At 41.8% G+C, this 17,857-nt stretch overlaps 1 protein-coding gene across 1 annotated transcript in view; it reads right to left on the reverse strand.

Moving 5' to 3' along the window:
- Nucleotides 1-17,857, reverse strand: part of LOC109103313 (lysine-specific demethylase RSBN1L-like) — a 31,555-nt gene that overhangs the window by 7,467 nt on the left and 6,231 nt on the right. The window contains exon 3 of the mRNA XM_042721495.1: nt 15,253-15,851. Within this exon, the coding sequence (XP_042577429.1) occupies nt 15,253-15,851 (599 nt within the window). The remainder of the gene's footprint in view (nt 1-15,252; nt 15,852-17,857) is intronic.

The raw sequence follows: 17,857 nt of genomic DNA on the forward strand, positions 1-17,857 counted from the left end.
AAGGGTTATACCAGAAACTTTAAACACTGCGATTCGTGAAGTCAGCTCCGGGTAACCTGGAAGACGTCTCAGGAAGACGTCTCAGGAAGACGTCTCCGCAGCATCCGATCCCGCACTAGCCGACTGAGGGATAGCTTTTTCCCTCAGGCTATCCGACTTATGAACAGTCTGAACTAATACACCCTACAGCACCCTACAGCATACTCCCACAATATGGTATGCCACACACTGCACTTTAACTTTGACAGTTCAACACCGAACTATTTAACACAATAATCTACCTGCTACCACTGGATTCCATCCAATGCACATCCATAACATTTCTGTATCCAGCCCACGTACAATTAGCAGTATTTTCATGCGTATATATGTCTACATAATCTAGAATGTGTACATTCTGTGTATAGTGTATAATGTGTAGTGCTAACTGTATGTATGTACATATTGCGTAAAAATGTGTAGTGCTAACTGTAAGTATGTCCAATAGTACACTGTGTGTACTGACTATATGTATGTGCATATTGCATATTTTCACCTGTTGAAGTCTGTATGCACATATGCTGTGGTGATGTGACAATAAAGTGACTTGATTTCCAAGAATTTCACTCACCAAGGCACACACACACTCAAAAACTGTCATTAATGTGATTTGCTCCAATAAAACAACAGATATTACCAGAAACTTTAAACACTGCGATTCGTGAAGTCAGCTCCGGGTAACCTGCAGCAGCCACCACAAGTTTCTCCTCCATCATTGCAGTCTCCTGACGTTCCAAGCCGAACTCTCCCCAACCCAATCATTCGACTGGACAATGGAAAAAATGGCTTTTCTGCTCAGAGTTGATTTTTTTTTTCAACTTCAGGTGCTCAGAGCGTTCCTACCAAAACACGAGGCGCAGCAGGCAGCTACAACACTAGGAGCCTGGGGAGCATATACAGTGCACAAAATGCTCGCTGCCAATAGAAAACAATTTACAAAAAGGTGCCTCTCACTAGAGACCTGCGCTCCCGCAAGATTCTGTCCCACGCCTGCTCGCTCCCACAGAAATATATGTTATCTTGTCCTGCCACCGCCCGCAATATTCTTGTTTTGTCCAACTCATGCCCACAAAAGCCCTCATAAAAGCAACCTATATAGATTTTTTCAGTACATCCATGAAATTTACATTAAATAGCTCTGTAACATCTCCTAAGTTCCACAGCATCCCAGTATAAACGCTCCTGATAAAATAATTATTTAGGCTAAGCAACATACACACAGCACTGTAACAGAAAAGCAACATGGGCTGTGTTAAGGTAAATACCACACTGATTTTTTTAAATTTCATATAAAAATACATGAAATCAGTCCTGGAGCAATCCAGAAAAGTAATGGGTTGAAAGGCACATGCCTCATGAGTTTCTATTTCAAATCTGAAGAAGTTTGAGGAAAAATATTTACCAAATGTATTGAAGGGCTCTACAAACTATTTTAGTCAATAAACATACCACAGAATAGTTTTTCAATTATAAAACAACAGACAGAATCTGAGACATTGTATAAGTGATTTTTTGGAGCACTAGAAAAATACAATAAGAATAATTTTTAGGGCTGGACCAGAATATTCAATTATTAGTTCGGTGGGTTGGCATTCAAATTTAAATTTTGAGATTCAAATATTCTTTTTTTTTCTCGAACACCTGGCATCCCCCGCGAAACGGTTCTCATTCCCCCTTGAATATGAATCGCCCATGAGTGAACGTCATGATTCAGTTCATCTGGAAGAGAAGACAAAGCTGCCAAGACCTCAGCTGTGTGGGAGCACCTTAAATTGAGTGAGGACAAGAAAGAGTGTGCCAAATATGCGATTTGAAACTGGCCTACCACAACAAAACAGCACGTTTGAAAAATCACCTTAGTTCTGTAAGTAGTACGCCTATAATATATTGTTGGTGTATAAAAAAAAACATCCGGCATGTTAATCAGTAATTTTACACATGATAAAAGCGTGCACTTAATTTGCTTGAAAAATACTTGCGAATACGGCAGTCATAAAAAAAACATACAGTAGCCCAGCCTAATAATAGTTTGTCTATATTAAAAGTATTGCTCTTAACAGACCTGTGTGTTTTGTATCACTAGTGCAGTGTTCGTTCTCAGAGCATGTAAGCCCTGGCCATGTGAGGCGTGCCGCTTCTGGCTCGCGCTGTTCTGCAGTTTATTAAAGGTTTATTCATTCTGAATGTGTCGTGTGTCCATATTGCACCAAAATGCGACAAAGCACTCCCTTGGGTCTGCAGCAACACACCCGCTACACGTTAAGTTGATTGGATGAACGATTCTTGACATAATAAAAATGCAAACAGACAGACAGACACACAGAGATTCCTGCTTTTATTGCACCGTGTCTACACCGAACGCGACAGTTGTTGTGTCGCGCCGCAACAGCTAAAGTCTGTCTACACTGGACGTGACAAAGCGAACGTTGAAAATAATTTGAAATTTGTGTCAGTACGTCATAAAAGGTTCTATTGTATTTTGCCACGCTGCGCTGCTTGCGTCCGGTGTAGACACAGTGTTAGAGAGAAGAATATGTTCAGCCCCCTCCCTCCGAAGCTTCAAATATTCAGTGTTAATTACTACCGAAGCTTTAAAGCTCAAAAAATGGTATTCCGACCAGACCTAATAATTTTTGAATAAGAAAAATAAGAAAAAAAAAAACTATGTATGCCAAGTACATCCTGTGATTACTAGAAATACAGCATTCACGCTGATAGCTGCTCATACAGTCAGTAATCACATGCTGATGGTCGGTAATACAGAAGCCATATAGTCAATAATCACACCTCTATTCATATAGACCGCATTCACACTGATAGCTGTCATACACACAGTAATCACACGCTGATGTGCGCTCATAGAGCTGGTAATCATGCAGATTAGGGATTTCAATAATTAATCTATGATCGATTATTTGTCAAAATGAGATGCAATCGATTAAAGCTTTCGATGGTCGATTAAGCTATTTAATTTTGGGCTGCGTGTGGCTCATGCACAAAACACGGCTGTGAGTGACAGTGACAGTATATAAATACATTCATAATAGTTCATTCATAATGTACAAATTAAGCTTTTAATGTGATTTAAAATTTAAAAGTAAAGTGACACATGACACTACCATGACACATAAGGAAATATGTGACACAAATATTACAAAACCATACAAATAAAGTATTTCTTTATGATATAAGTCAGGGGTATTCAATTAAAGTTCCAAAGAGGCTATATATTTTCCAAGCAGAGAAAAAAAATTAAATAAACATTTTTACATGTATTGGAATTTTACATTTAGATACATGCTTGTGCCACGTGACAGAAAACACACTGCGATACTGTTTTTTTTTTCTTTCAGGTTTTTCCTCCTGAAATCTATACTGTTTTAATATTTTACTTAAAAGCATTATCTACTAAAAATCAGGGCCGGCTCCAGGCATGGGCGGGGGTGGGCTGAATTAAAGATTATGTTCATTTTTTTGTGCATATATTAAAGCTAATCTGAAGCAGACTGTATTGTGAGAAGTTTAAGCTATAGCCCGAGACTGCCCAAACAATCATAAAATAACTCCAGAAAATTACAGTATATTTCTTTTATTAGCTGAATGCAAGGCACGCTGAATTCATGCGAAGGCTTCAGTCTGTTGCAGAATTACCTTTAACGACGTTACAGAATGGGTGTGTGATTGTTTTATATGAAGGCTTATATACTTTAATACATTAAATTAACACAAAATAGACATCCAGAAGATAACACATTTAGACGTCCAGGGATGTGCAGAAAAGATGTGTAATTCATGGCCAAAAGACGTCAAAGACATCGGTTTAATTTTCATTTTGGATATATTTTTCAACCACGACGGGACGTGTCAGAGGGATGTCTTTTCAACGGTCATTAAATGTCCAAATGTTTGCTGGAAAAGCATGAGGCTGATAACGAGTGAAAAATGAAATATTTGCACGCTATCACGGGGAGTTTGCGAGTTATCAGGAGTTTAATACACGTATATGTATCCTAGCCTACCACTGAAATTACCTGAGCAGTTAATGTTCTAAAAAAATAAAAAAAAACTCATTCAATAACTTACGTTCATTGCATGGATGGGGCATGAGCATAGGCTATATAAGTGTCTAAAATGCATAAACTATACAGTTGAAAGCTTACCCCTTTTGACTTGCTGTTAATGTTGAATGCAAGAATAACTTAGCAACAGTTGACTCGACTGTATTATCCAGTGATGCAAACTATTTGACTTTCTTGTGTCTTTTCTTTTCTTCTTTTTTTTGGAATTGAAGGTTGGGCTGTCATTTACGTGATTCATGTAACTCATAATTATTGTGACGATAGCACAATAGCATTTTTCTGTTTTGCTTTTTCAACATGAAATACAACTAAAATTGAATGGGTGCATATTTTAAAATAAAAATATTATTTGCAGATCAGATTGGTTACTTTACAAAAAAATCTTTACTTAGTTCCTTCATCATTACCATAGTGGTCTGGTCTTAATATTTTCGAAACAATTGTCCCCCGGATGTTCTAGATATGATTATGGCCTTGTTTGGTATAAATAAATAAAGTTAGTTGAAAAAAATCACCAGTGTAGAAACAATGATAATTTTTAAATGATAATTTTTTTAATTATTATTATTCAATAAAGTTGATTTTGTCGTGAAAGTGCATGATATTCATGATATTCTAGGCTGCCCATGAAAGCTGCCAGGCTGAACAATCAGTTTCATAGGTTATAGATAGATAAATAGATAGCGAGAAAAATAACTATATTTGTTGCATTGTTTTTTCCTGCTGTGTTTTAGTGAAAGTAATTATAATTTTGATGCTCACCTTGTTTCTGTTGTTAAAATAACCGCGTCATCCGCAGCTCTTGAACTTGGCGCTGGCACGTGTCCGGAGAGAGAGAAAGCACACAGAGATGAAAGGGCTTGAATAAAGCGCGTGTGGCTTTAGATAAAAATACTAGAAAATATAGAGCAGAAATATATCCATAAACGAACCTGAGCGATTGTTATGTGATCCGCTCTGCTGTGACGCGCTGCATGACGGCTTGCGTATTGAATATCAGTTATAGAAGTATTTAAGGATAAAAGACTCGAGTTGCTTTTAAAATATTCACGAGTCCTTTCCCTCGAGTCTGAAGTCAAGTCTGAAGTCTATAAAAATGCGACTCAAGTGCGACTTGAGTCCGAGTCACTAACTGGACTGCCCCTCTCTGGTTCGGAGGTTAGATGCGTAGCCTACATATGAACCGGCGGGACATAAGCTAACATACACTTGCTGCACGTCGCATAAAACATTAAAAAATGTCAATATGTGGGAGTAAGAGAAAAGCAGACATATGGATAAACAGTCGTAATTTTTGTTATTTTTGGACCAAAATGTATTTTCGACGCTTCAATAAATTCTAACGGACCCTCTGATGTCACATGGACTACTTTGAAGATGTTTTTATTACCTTTCTGGACGTGGACAGTATACCGTACATACATTCTCAATGGAGGGACAGAAAGCTCTCGGACTAAATCTAAAATATCTTATACTGTGTTCCGAAGATGAACGGAGGTCTCACGGGTTTGGAACGACATGATGGTGAGTCATTAATGACATAATTTTAATATTTGGGTGAACTAACCCTTTAATATCAAACCTATATAATGAGTTCAGAAATTTTAGAGAAATGATTAATAAATGCACTGTAACTAAACCCATTAGATTTTAGCTGACTAAATTTACTGTAGATTTAGTCGACTAAAAGTTAGATCCAAGATGGTGGTGCGGTCGGATGCAGCGGCTACTCCGGGTCCCAAAAACTGTGTTTTTATGTCCATCAGTCTCGTTTTCTCGTCTTCGAAGAGTCTCACCTTATCGCAAAACCATCAGATACACACTCAGAAACACATCTATGATCGAACCTTTTGGAAATCGGCAGTGTGTACAAACAACAGCTTTCGCCGGAGACTACTGAGAAGCTACGAGGCCTCTGTCTGCTGCTGAAGCCGAACCCTGAGACTGCAGCCTCGCCTCCTGACACTACCTCCACGAAACATCGACGCCGGCGGTGTGAGAGGGTAGGGCTGCACGATTATGACAAAAATCGTAATTGTCGATTATTCCCTTGAAATTGTAATTGCGATTATTAATTACGATTATCACATTTTACATCGAATGATGTTTATACCATTGTTTGATGCAACTGCATGCCGTATTTTTATATGAAAACAAACAAGCTGAAAACACTAACTGAAAAACCTTTAGTGCTTTTCTATAGTATTAATCCTCAAATGTCAAATATACATCTGATTGGTTTCTTCTTTAAATTATAAAAAAAGTTGTAAAAATATGAATAGTATTATAATGTTATACTAAAACTAAAACAATGGAAAAACCCTTAAGATAACATGTAGAAAGAAAAAAAACATATCTTAAGTGTGCAGAATAACATAAGTGGACTTTGAACGATTAATTGCCGCTTTGAACGATTACGTAATTGTGGCATCCATAATTGTAATCGCGATTAGAAATTCGATTAATTGTGCAGCCCTATGAGAGGGGATAGAAGCGCGGCAAGCGTGGAGGCACACGAGCTAGGCTAAGGGCTAACCCCACTAGACCAGCGATTCCATCACTCATGCTCTCAAACGTTCACTCTCTGGAAAATAAACAGGACTTAATTCAACTCAGTAGGTCTGTACATCATGAGACAAGGGATTGTTGAGTGTTTGTTGTCACTGAAACATGGATAAACGACAACTTCTCAGACTGCGCTATTCAGCTGCATGGACTTGCCTGTGATTAAGCGGACAGAGACAGAACTGTCTGGTAAGGCTCGTGGTGGTGGTTTATGTGTGTACGTCAAGAAAGAGTGGTGTAATAATGCTGTGGTAGTGACAAAACACTGTTCATCGCTGGTGGAGTTTATGTTTGTGAAGTGTCGACCGTTCTATCTGCCGCGGGTGTTCACGGCTATTGTTATTGTCACAGTTTACATCCCCCGGTGTGCTAACACGAAGGACACGCTTCAGAGCTGTACAGCGCCATCAGCGAACAGCAAACAAATAACCCCAACGGCTTTTTCCATAATCGCCGGTTACTTCAACCACACAAACTTAAAGACAGTTTTGCCAAAGATCTACCAACATCTGAACTTTGCAACAAGGGGAAAAAACACACTGGACTTTGTTTACACAACAGAAAAGAATGCGTACAAGGCTGTACCACGCCCCCACCTCGAGTACTCTGACCACATCTCTGTTGTGCTAATTCCAGCATACAGACCACTTCTGAAACAAGCCAAACCGGTTCAAAAACTCATCACAGTTTGGCCAGATGATGCTACCTCAGAACTGCAGGACTGCTTTCAGTGCACAGACTGGAACATGTTTAAAGAGACAGCCACCTACAACAACCTCACAGACCTGCAGGAGTACACTGAAACTGTGAGTGCTTATATAAAAGTGCATTGACGATGTTACAGTCACCAAGACAAAAATCAAACCAAAAGCCGTGGATGACAGCAGAGGTTCATGGGCTGCTAAAGACCAGAGATGAAGCATTCAGATCAGGAGATAAAGCAGCTCTCAAAACAGAAAGAGCCAATCTGTCCTGTGGCATCAAAAATGCAAAATGGTTATATGCTTAAAAAAAATCAACAATCACTTCACAGACAGCAGAGACACACGGAGCCTGTGGCAAGCCATTCAGACCATCACAGACTACAAGCCCCCGCCACAGACCTGTGATGACGACACACCCCTCCAGGATGCACTCAACCACTTTTATTCACGGTTTGAAATGCAGAATGACACACCTGCACAAAAACTGCCCATACCTCCCAACGACCAGGTGCTCTGTCTGTCTCCAGCAGACGTAAGGAAGACCCTATCTAGGATTAACCCACGCAAGGCTGCAGGTCCTGACGACATACCTGGCCGTGTACTGAAAGACTGTGCTGCACAGCTGACAGATGTCCTAACAGATATCTTCAACACCTCGCTGAGCCAGGCAGTCATCCACACGTGTCCCAAACCCACAACCATCATACCGGTACCAAAAAAATCACCTGTGTCCTGTCTAAATGACTACCATCCCATAGCGCTGACTCCAATCATGATGAAGTGCTTTGAGAGGTTAGTCATGCACAACATCAAAACCAGCCTCCCCAACACACTCGATCCGCTCCAGTTTGCATACCGTCCAAACCGCTCTACAGACGATGCAATCTCCTCCAGCCTCCACCTGACTCGAACCCACCTAGAAAATAAAGACTCCTATGTCAGAATGCTGTTCATCAACTTCAGCTCAGCATTCAACACAATAATCCCACAACAGCTCATTAATAACTAAACATGCTGGGCCTTAATAATTCTCTCTGTAATTGGATCCTGGACTTTCTAACTGGAAGACCTCAGTCAGTGATGGACTTCAGGAGAAACTCTGTTGACCACTCCCCACTGACCATCGACAGCTCGACTGTGGAGAGAGTCAGCAGCACTAAATTCTTGGGGGTGCACATCACAGAGGACCTCACCTGGACCACCAACACCATGTCACTCTCCAAGAAGGCACAACAGTGGCTGCACTTTCTCCGCCGGCTGAAAAGAGCAAGTCTCCCTCCACCCATCCTCACCACATTCTACAGAGGAACCATTGAGAGCGTGCTGACCAGCTGCATCTCTGTCTGGTACAGGAACTGTAGTGCAACAGACCACAAGACCCTCCAGCGGACAGTGAACACAGCTGCAAAGATCATCGGTGCCCCTCTCCCCTCCATCACACACACTTCACACAAACCACCATCAAACAAAACAAAAACTATAAGGACCCCACCCATCCCTCCCACCCACATCCACCTCCAGCTCCCACCATCAGGAAGACGTTACCGGAGCATCAGAGACCGCTCCACCAGACTGCTCAACAGCTTTCTCCCCAGCCCTGAACTCAAACCACCTCGCCCTCCTCTGACACCACATACAAACCCCATACCTCCTGAAACATGGACCATCTCACCTCCTCCACCCCCCAACCTAACCACATCAACAGATAAACTGTCTGAAACCTCCTTTCTTTGTGTAATTCTCCTCTATGTGCACTAGACACTTTTCACACACACTGCTGTGTACATAATCCCACAAAAGACTCAAATATGTTTACATGCTCATGCACTTAAAATTAGGGATGCACCGGTTGACCGGCTATAAATGACCGGTTTTTGGTATTTTTTCGGCCGATTTTTCCGGAAGTGCGCCCGCGTGCACAGACTAAATTGTAATCATTCACTATCATGTCAATTGTGTGGAAGTATTTCGAAATCTATGCGCAGGACATGGGCAGTCGTTCAGCACTGGAAGTGCAGAGCTACATGTCTGAGGCACAGATAGCAGGAAGTGAACAGCTGTTGGTGTACTGGCGCACAAATAAGAGCCCCTTTCCTGCGCGAGCGTACTGTACCTGTCCACACCCTGCACACGCGCAGACAGTGAAGGGATGTTCAGCTCAACTTCTCACGTGTTGGATGAGAAACAAAAAGGACTAAACTGACAAAACTGAAATGCGTTTTTTTTTTTTTTTTGTGAAGTAGAACTTGCACACACGTTTGAAAAGCCAGAAGTAAACGTCAGTTCTGTATAAGATGATTTTTTTTTTTTTACCTTAAAATTACATTGACTTAATTTGATTTAAAATTCACCTGCTGTAGCATACTGAAAAAAAGTGTTTCATTCATCCAATTAAAATGTTTTAGGGTAATGATTCACATCTATATTTTTTTAACTTAAGCCAATAGTTATTTATTTTTCATTGGCTCCAAAAAAAAAAATACAGATGTGAATCATTACCCAATTTTTTTTTTTTTTTATTTAATTGGACGAATGAAACACTTTGCATCTAAGTTTTATTCGCACCAACATGATTTTAACATTTTGGAATACTTAATTTATATATCATACTTTTATTTAGTCTCACTGGTAAAGACCTTTTTTATTTGAAACCAAATTTAAAAACTAAAACAAATACTGAATGCTGAGTAAGAAACATCTTCTTGAATGTGTGTTGATTGTGTTGTTGCCTTTAATTTCACATGGTTACAGTTAATCTTTTAATTTAAGGCCAGTTCTATGTAGTTTCAACACAATTCAAAAACAAAAGCTAAATGCTGATGTCTGTACCATCTATGTTTGTATTGAATGTAGGCTACTTACTGTGCAGTCACTGCCGTTAATTTCAGATGGTTACGGTTATTGTTTTCAATAGCCAAAAGCCAGTTTGGCCTATTAAATACCAAATAAACATCTTGTTTATTTATATTTTCCTTCTTTCTTTGTTGCTTAAAGAAAAAAAAAATCGGAAATCAGTATCGGAATCGGCCATGAAAAATCATGATCGGTGCATCCCTACTAAAAATCATCTTGCACTGTTCCCCAGCCAGCAGCTTGACTTACGATGTTTCTCTTTGCTCATGTACAGTATTATGTGAAGCATTCGTATAGTCTGTATATATTTTTTTTCAGTCTATGTATAGGTAAACATTTATATATAGTATATTCATATTCAAAATCTGTCAGTAGGTTAGTTGTGTGTAGATTTATACTGTTTCACTTCACTGTTGTATGTCTGTATTTATGTAGCACCGTGGTCCTGTGAGACACTATGTCCACACATGTAGCGGAATGACAATAAAGCTCAACTTGAACTTGAACTTAAAATCTTATGATATTTAGTCGATTAAAACTAGACTAAAATTAAAAACAATTCAGATGACTAAAATATGACTAAAACTAAATCAAAATTTGCTGTCAAAATTAACAGTGCCATATATATGCGAATGCATGTAAAGTAGCCTACAAGACTAGTTTACATTATACATAGTTTAACATTCAAATACATTGCGAATATGGAAACATTTGGATTTGTGCCGAACGAGACGTGAACATACCTCCAAATACATCCAGCCAAACCCTCGCTCGCGCTGTCCTCATATGCATGCACGTATGCACGGTCACGATCTAATGCACAGTAGATGCCGGATTTTTAAAAACAAATAGGCCTATTGGAACGCAAAAATGAAAAATCGGACATTTTCCAGAACAGGATCCAGCAGGATCAAACTAAGTTTGTATGCTACAAAACCATGCTGTTTTTTACTACCAAGATGCAGTTTTTTGAGCACAAGTTATTCCATAACGGATACAAACAATACTTTCCCAGAAGAACTGAGTAAACAAAGGAATTATATCCATATTTCAATGTTATTGCTTCGTTGGTCTAAAAGTGCTCTTTGGATGTCGTTCAGTGGACCCTTACCTTCCTAACTAAGCTGGGATTTACAGCTGTGAGTGTGTTTATGGCTCGCTAGGGCTGAGTATTGTTCAGAATCTTTTGATCCGGTGCCAATTTCGATACCGGTTCCTAACGATACTTTTTTCGATACCAATTTTATGAAATCCATTTCAACAAGATTACAGAACACATTACCTCAGAAAAACTTTGGTTTTATTTTTTCAGTTTGACTCATGCTCCTTAGCCAGTGCACAAAGGAACAAAAAATGTTTTATAAAGAGCTCATGCTCACCAAAGTTGAATTTATTTTAATAAAAAATACAGTAAAAGTTATAATATTGTGAAATAGTATTACAATTTAAAATCGTATTTGAATATATTTCAAAATGTAATTTATTCCTGTGATGTCAAAGCTGAATTGTCAAAATCATTACTTCAGTGTCACATGACCCTTCAGAAATATGAAAACAGTTTTTTTTTCATGATTCTTTGATGAATAAAAAATTCTAAAGAACAGCATTTATTTAAAAACGAAATATTTTGTAACGTAACATGTTTTAATGTCACATTTGATAACTTTAATGCATCCTTACTGAAAATAATTCTGACTAACAAACACATTTTTGACCGGCAGTGTACATTCAGTAGTTATTATCTATTGCAATATAAACACTGTCAGAGTGATCAACAAGGTATCTCTTCATTTACCAGTCGAAGACGGAGCTTTCTGCTCTTATGTTTACTCCATGCACTGTCAAGGTCTTCATCATATTTGTCGTGGTACCGGTCTTTGCAGCAATTATTTTACCGCAAATACTGCATCGCGCGCTGTTGGCATCGAGCCTGGAGATATGTACCCACACTTTTGATCGACTTTTCCACATCTTTAAGGTGTTATGTGTGTGTGCTCGCGTCTCATATGAGTATGTGCCAGTCTATGGTATGTGTGCGGAGAGTTCCGCGCGTCTCGTGTGTGTAGAGTTTGTGTGTGTGTTGTTGTGCATTGTTTGAGCACTGACGTTGACGAGTTAACTCCTTAGGTATCGAAATCTGGAACCGAACAACATGTCATTTTTCGATACTCGACAGTATCGAGGCAATTCGGTCGGTACCTAAAAAGTATCGAACTCGGTACCCAGCCCTATGGCTCGCTATTACAATGAATCTGGTACATACTGCATTTATCAGCGATCTATCATTGATGCTTGAGGCTTAGATCTTTAGAACGATACAGAGTTTGTCAAGATTAATTATGTCCCTTTTCATTTAATCTATTCATAAACACTGACACGTGCAAACAAAGAGTGTTCAGTGCGCCGGCATCAAGGTGTGGGTTAACAGGTTAAACGGGTGGGGGATGGGGGGGTGCTAACAGCCTCGGACCTGTAGCACCGAGGCCAAAATCATGCTGCATCTCCACCGCTGGGCCAGAAGCTCCACTGCGCTTCACTAAAACACGCCCTTTACACGCCTCTCAGAAACACCGTCACGCAACTCCACTTCACCAACAAAGAGAAGATATCAGAAAACTAATAAGAAATAAGTCACTGAATCTAGCACGATCACAAAACGAAGATGATAAAAGTGTCTGATTGTTTGGATGCTTTGTTAAAGATTTAAATCCAAAAACATGTTTTACAATATTAAGTGATACACTGATCATAGTGAATTAATTCATCAGGATTGAAAATTAGTCACACAGAAATAAAGCATTATGAACATAGCCTACACTTATTCAGTCGAGTCTGGTTCTGTTATTATATTATATTATTATGTTATTATAACCATTATTATATTTTTATGACATAAGCAGAGCTTAACTCTTGAGATGAGACTTATGATAGAGAAAATATGTTACTAAATAAATACACAATTGTGATAGAGAAGTAGCTGACGTCTGATGTCTTCAAGCAGTCGTATTTACCATGTTTACTATGGTAACGTTAATTAGCTACCGTGCACAGGCCTAGTCTTTTGCATCGCTTACAAATATTTAATGGTGATCAAAATCCACATCGGATCAGGTTATTTCAAACACTTTGCTCCTGTCTGAAAGTGAGTTTTGAACTAAAATTACTTTAAAAGTCTTTAATGCTGGTGTTTGCTGTTAACGTTATGATATGATCCGCGGCGCTGGTGCTCTCCAGACGTGGAGAAACTCTGCCTTTGTTCATAACCACTCCAAGGTTTTCGACGGGCCAAAAAACCCAGGATGTTGGCCCCGAGGAATCACTGACGAGGCACGATCAAGCCCTGGAAGTGAGAGTGGAAACGCGACTGGCCCTTGCACTCACTAGCACGCCCGCTTCTGGCCTGACAGTGGAAACGTGGCTATTGTGTGGTCATGTGATCACTCCAGTACAGTGAGCTCTTCAGGAACCAGGGGAATGTGAAGTGAGCAGTGCATGATGGGATTGATGACGTCACTCACGTCATGTCCAGGCTGCTAATGCCTGCAGGTCTGACTCATCTCTGCCTGACACACAGCAGAACAAACACCGCTAGCGCTCGCTCGCTCGCTCTGGCAGTGTGTCCAGACGTTTTATGGAGGTCATGTTTCTATTAATGGTGCAAAGAGAGGAACAGCAGATGCTGTTTTAATGAGAAGATTGTCAAACATCAGCTCTCACAGGTCGGCCTGTCTCAGTGTTTCTGATAAAGTGTGTGTGTGTGTGTGTGTGTGTAAGAAAGAGTAACGACCCTAAGAGCTCACAGGTCACAACACACACACAAAGACACACAATCAGACAAATTGTCATCTTAATCTGCGCTCATTAATCTGCTGCAGAAACAACTTTACTATTCATTCTAACCAGAAGATTCCAGTGTAGCGGCAAAGACAGTCTCGCAAAAACAGAGCTTCAGCTATCGTAACGGCAAAGTACAATTCAGCAGCTACAGTCATCAACAATAACTCTGAACAGATCAAGCAGAACCAGCTCGACACATCGTCAGGTGGATCAGGCTCCGTTTAACTCTAGACTGGACCACTGCACACTCTTCTGACTGGACTTCCATCATGTTCCACCGGCTCTAACGAGTCTACACACCGTCCAGAACCCTGCGGTCAGAGAGTGAGTGACGCTGTGTGGCACCATCACAGAGGCACTAAATCACTTCCAGAACGTTTTCATTTGCTGTATAAATATGCATTTATATCATTTAAACAAATTTTTAAATGGCTAATGAACATTTAATTTCACAAACCTTGCAAACTTAGTCGAATCCAGCTGTGAGATCTTGTGAAGTATATATATATATATATATATCGGCAGTCAAAAACCAATATCGGTCGACCACTACTCTTCACTGGCTTCATGATTTGATTCTTCTCGTCCAGTAATCTACTTCATGTTGTCATGATACTAACATTTCAGAAGTCATTACCAATCCAGTGAAATGCATGAGTATTCATACCACAAATAATAAAACATATTTTTAATTGAGTACTTTAAATATTTAATTAATACAATTATATAAGTACTTTAAATAGTATTGAATAACAATAACAACTCTATGCAGTTGAGTAATTGTCAAGTATATACTTCAAAACTCAGAAACACAGAAAGATTCACGATGCATCAGAGAAATGTAGGCTATTTCTCCCTCCCATTAAATGACCTATCAACACATTACGATCATCTGGGGCCTCGTGAATGAACATTGATTAGAGTGCAAATGTAAACCAAAAAATTCTAATTTATTAAATCAGATGGTGCACACATAAAAACCAATAGCAGAATCATGTGCATACATTGATTTCTAAATACTAATGTGCAAAATGTACTTTTGGCCACCGATGTTGTGTGTGCAGCACTGATCTGTTATTCTAGTTGTTCGTTTGCTGATGTTTGATCATCTCGCGCTCGTGTACTGTCTGAACCAAAACACCCAGCAGTGCAACACAGCCTGCGCATCTACTAACCTGAGTGTGGAAGTTTGCCATAGTAGTCGTCTCGATGTCCTTCTTCCCCAGGATCTCCATTTTGACGGGCGAGTTGGGGAACTTGGTAGAGAAGTACTCCAGGAAGTCTGGGAGGTAGGAGGCGGCGCCGTGAATCACACCCATCACGTAGTTAGCGGCTCCATCCTGGTCCTCGCTAAACGCCAGCGTCACAAACTCCTGCGCGAACCTCTGCATCTCCACAGGAGACAGGACAGACAGCTCCTTGCTGTAGGCGTGAGCCACCAGAGCGCCTCCGTTGGGCTGGTGCTCCACGTGAACCAGACAGCCGAACTCCAGCCGGTCCAGCCCGGGCAGTTTAGCGGCTCTGACCTCGCCGGCGCTGTTCTCCTGCTTCAGGCCACTGACGGAGCTCAGAGCGCCGCCCTGCTGGACTGGAGGCGGCGGCTTGAATTCTGAGCCAGATTTGGGGAGATCAGAACACACCGTCTGGATAGATTTGCTGTACATCTTGGGCCGCTTCCGCTTTTCACCTTCTTTGTGTTTCTTTTTCTTTTTCTTCTTGATCTTTTTCATCAGCAAATCCTCAGCAGAGTCGATCTTCGGCTTCTCTCTGTCACCTATGGCACAGGAGAAACATGATTAACATACACAAACATCCCCAGAACGAGAGTGATGTGGCATCCTAGCAAACAGCAGAGCTAATGAAGACCGGAGCAGACAGAGCTGAATCCATCGAGGTCTGTAAATCCCCAGAGTGCTTCAGATCAGCGAGAGCTTAAGGCTGATTTATACCTCTACGCCGTAGGATGTGCGTCGGTTTTCATTTATACTTCTGCGTCACGTTCAGTACACATGCTAACCGCTAGTCTGTAGTGTCCACGGGCATGTTACTTGTGTAGCCCGCAGTACCACGGTAAAATCTGAAGAAGAAGCATTATAGCTGTGACGGCAGCAAATAAATATCAAAGAACAGATCATTTATCTAAAACTACAAACAAGAGACGACAACGGAACAGGAAAAGATGGCGTTCTTTCAATCTCCACAAGGACTTGTTCCATGGCAGAACAACCGTTTGTTATGGACAACAACGTGATGTAATGCTACGTTTAATAATAAGAGATAAGACACTTGCTCTTTGCTTTGTTTTATTTTAAATAAGAAGGTGTAGCATTAAAATATATTAAAGTGCAAAACACACAAACAAAACTCAAGTACATATGGAGGGAGGGTCCAACAGACCAATCACAGCGCTCCTAGCAGACCAATCACAGCGCTTGCGGTCCTAGCAGACCAATCACAGCGCTCGCGGTCCTAGCAGACCAATCACAGCGCTCACGCTCACGTCTAGCAGACCAATCACAGCGCTCGCGGTCTCAGCAGACCAATCACAGCGCTCGGTCGGTCCTAGCACAGCGCCAATCAGACAGCACAGCGCTCACGGTCCAAGCAGACCAATCACAGCGCTCACGGTCTCAGCAGACCAATCACAGCGCTCACAGCGCTCACAGCGCTCAGTCCTAGCAGACCAATCACAGCGCTCGCAGTCCTAGCAGACCAATCACAGCGCTCACGGTCCTAGCAGACCAATCACAGCGCTCACGGTCCTAGCAGACCAATCACAGCGCTCACGGTCTCAGCAGACCAATCACAGCGCTCACGGTCTCAGCAGGCAAATCACAGCGCTCGCAGTCCTAGCGCTCGACCAATCACAGCAGCACTCACGGTCCTAGCAGACCAATCACAGCGCTCTCGCGGTCTCAGCAGACCAATCACAGCGCTCGCAGTCCTAGCAGACCAATCACAGCGCTCACGGTCACTAGCAGCAGACCAATCACAGCGCTCGCGGGTCTCAGCAGACCAATCACAGCGCTCGCGGTCTCGCAGGACCAATCACAGCGCTCCGCGCGGTCTCAGCAGACCAATCACAGCGCTCGCAGACCCCAGCAGACCAATCACAGCGCTCGCGGTCCTAGCAGACCAATCACAGCGCTCACGGTCCTAGCAGACCAATCACAGCGCTCCTAGCAGACCAATCACAGCGCTCGCGGTCCTAGCAGACCAATCACAGCGCTCGCGGTCTCAGCAGACCAATCACAGCGCTCGCGGTCTCAGCAGACCAATCACAGCTCGCGGTCACGCGTCGCTAGCAGACCAATCACAGCGCTCGCGGTCTCAGCAGACCAATCACAGCGCTCGCAGCAGTCCTAGCAGACCAATCACAGCGCTCACGGTCCTAGCAGACCAATCACAGCGCTCACGCGGTCTCAGCGCTCCAATCACAGCACAGCCTCACGGTCCTAGCAGACCAATCACAGCGCTCGCGGTCTCAGCAGACCAATCACAGCGCTCGCGGACGGAGCAGACCAATCACAGCGCTCGCGGTCTCAGCAGACCAATCACAGCGCTCCTAGCAGACCAATCACAGCGCTCGCGGTCCTAGCAGACCAATCACAGCGCTCGCGGTCCTAGCAGACCAATCACAGCGCTCGCGGTCCTAGCAGACCAATCACAGCGCTCACGGTCCTAGCAGACCAATCACAGCGCTCGCGGTCCTAGCAGACCAATCACAGCGCTCGCGGTCCTAGCAGACCAATCACAGCGCTCACCATACTGTAAATATAT

Source organism: Cyprinus carpio, chromosome B4, assembly GCF_018340385.1.
Source record: "Cyprinus carpio isolate SPL01 chromosome B4, ASM1834038v1, whole genome shotgun sequence".
Taxonomy (NCBI): Eukaryota; Metazoa; Chordata; class Actinopteri; order Cypriniformes; family Cyprinidae; genus Cyprinus; species Cyprinus carpio.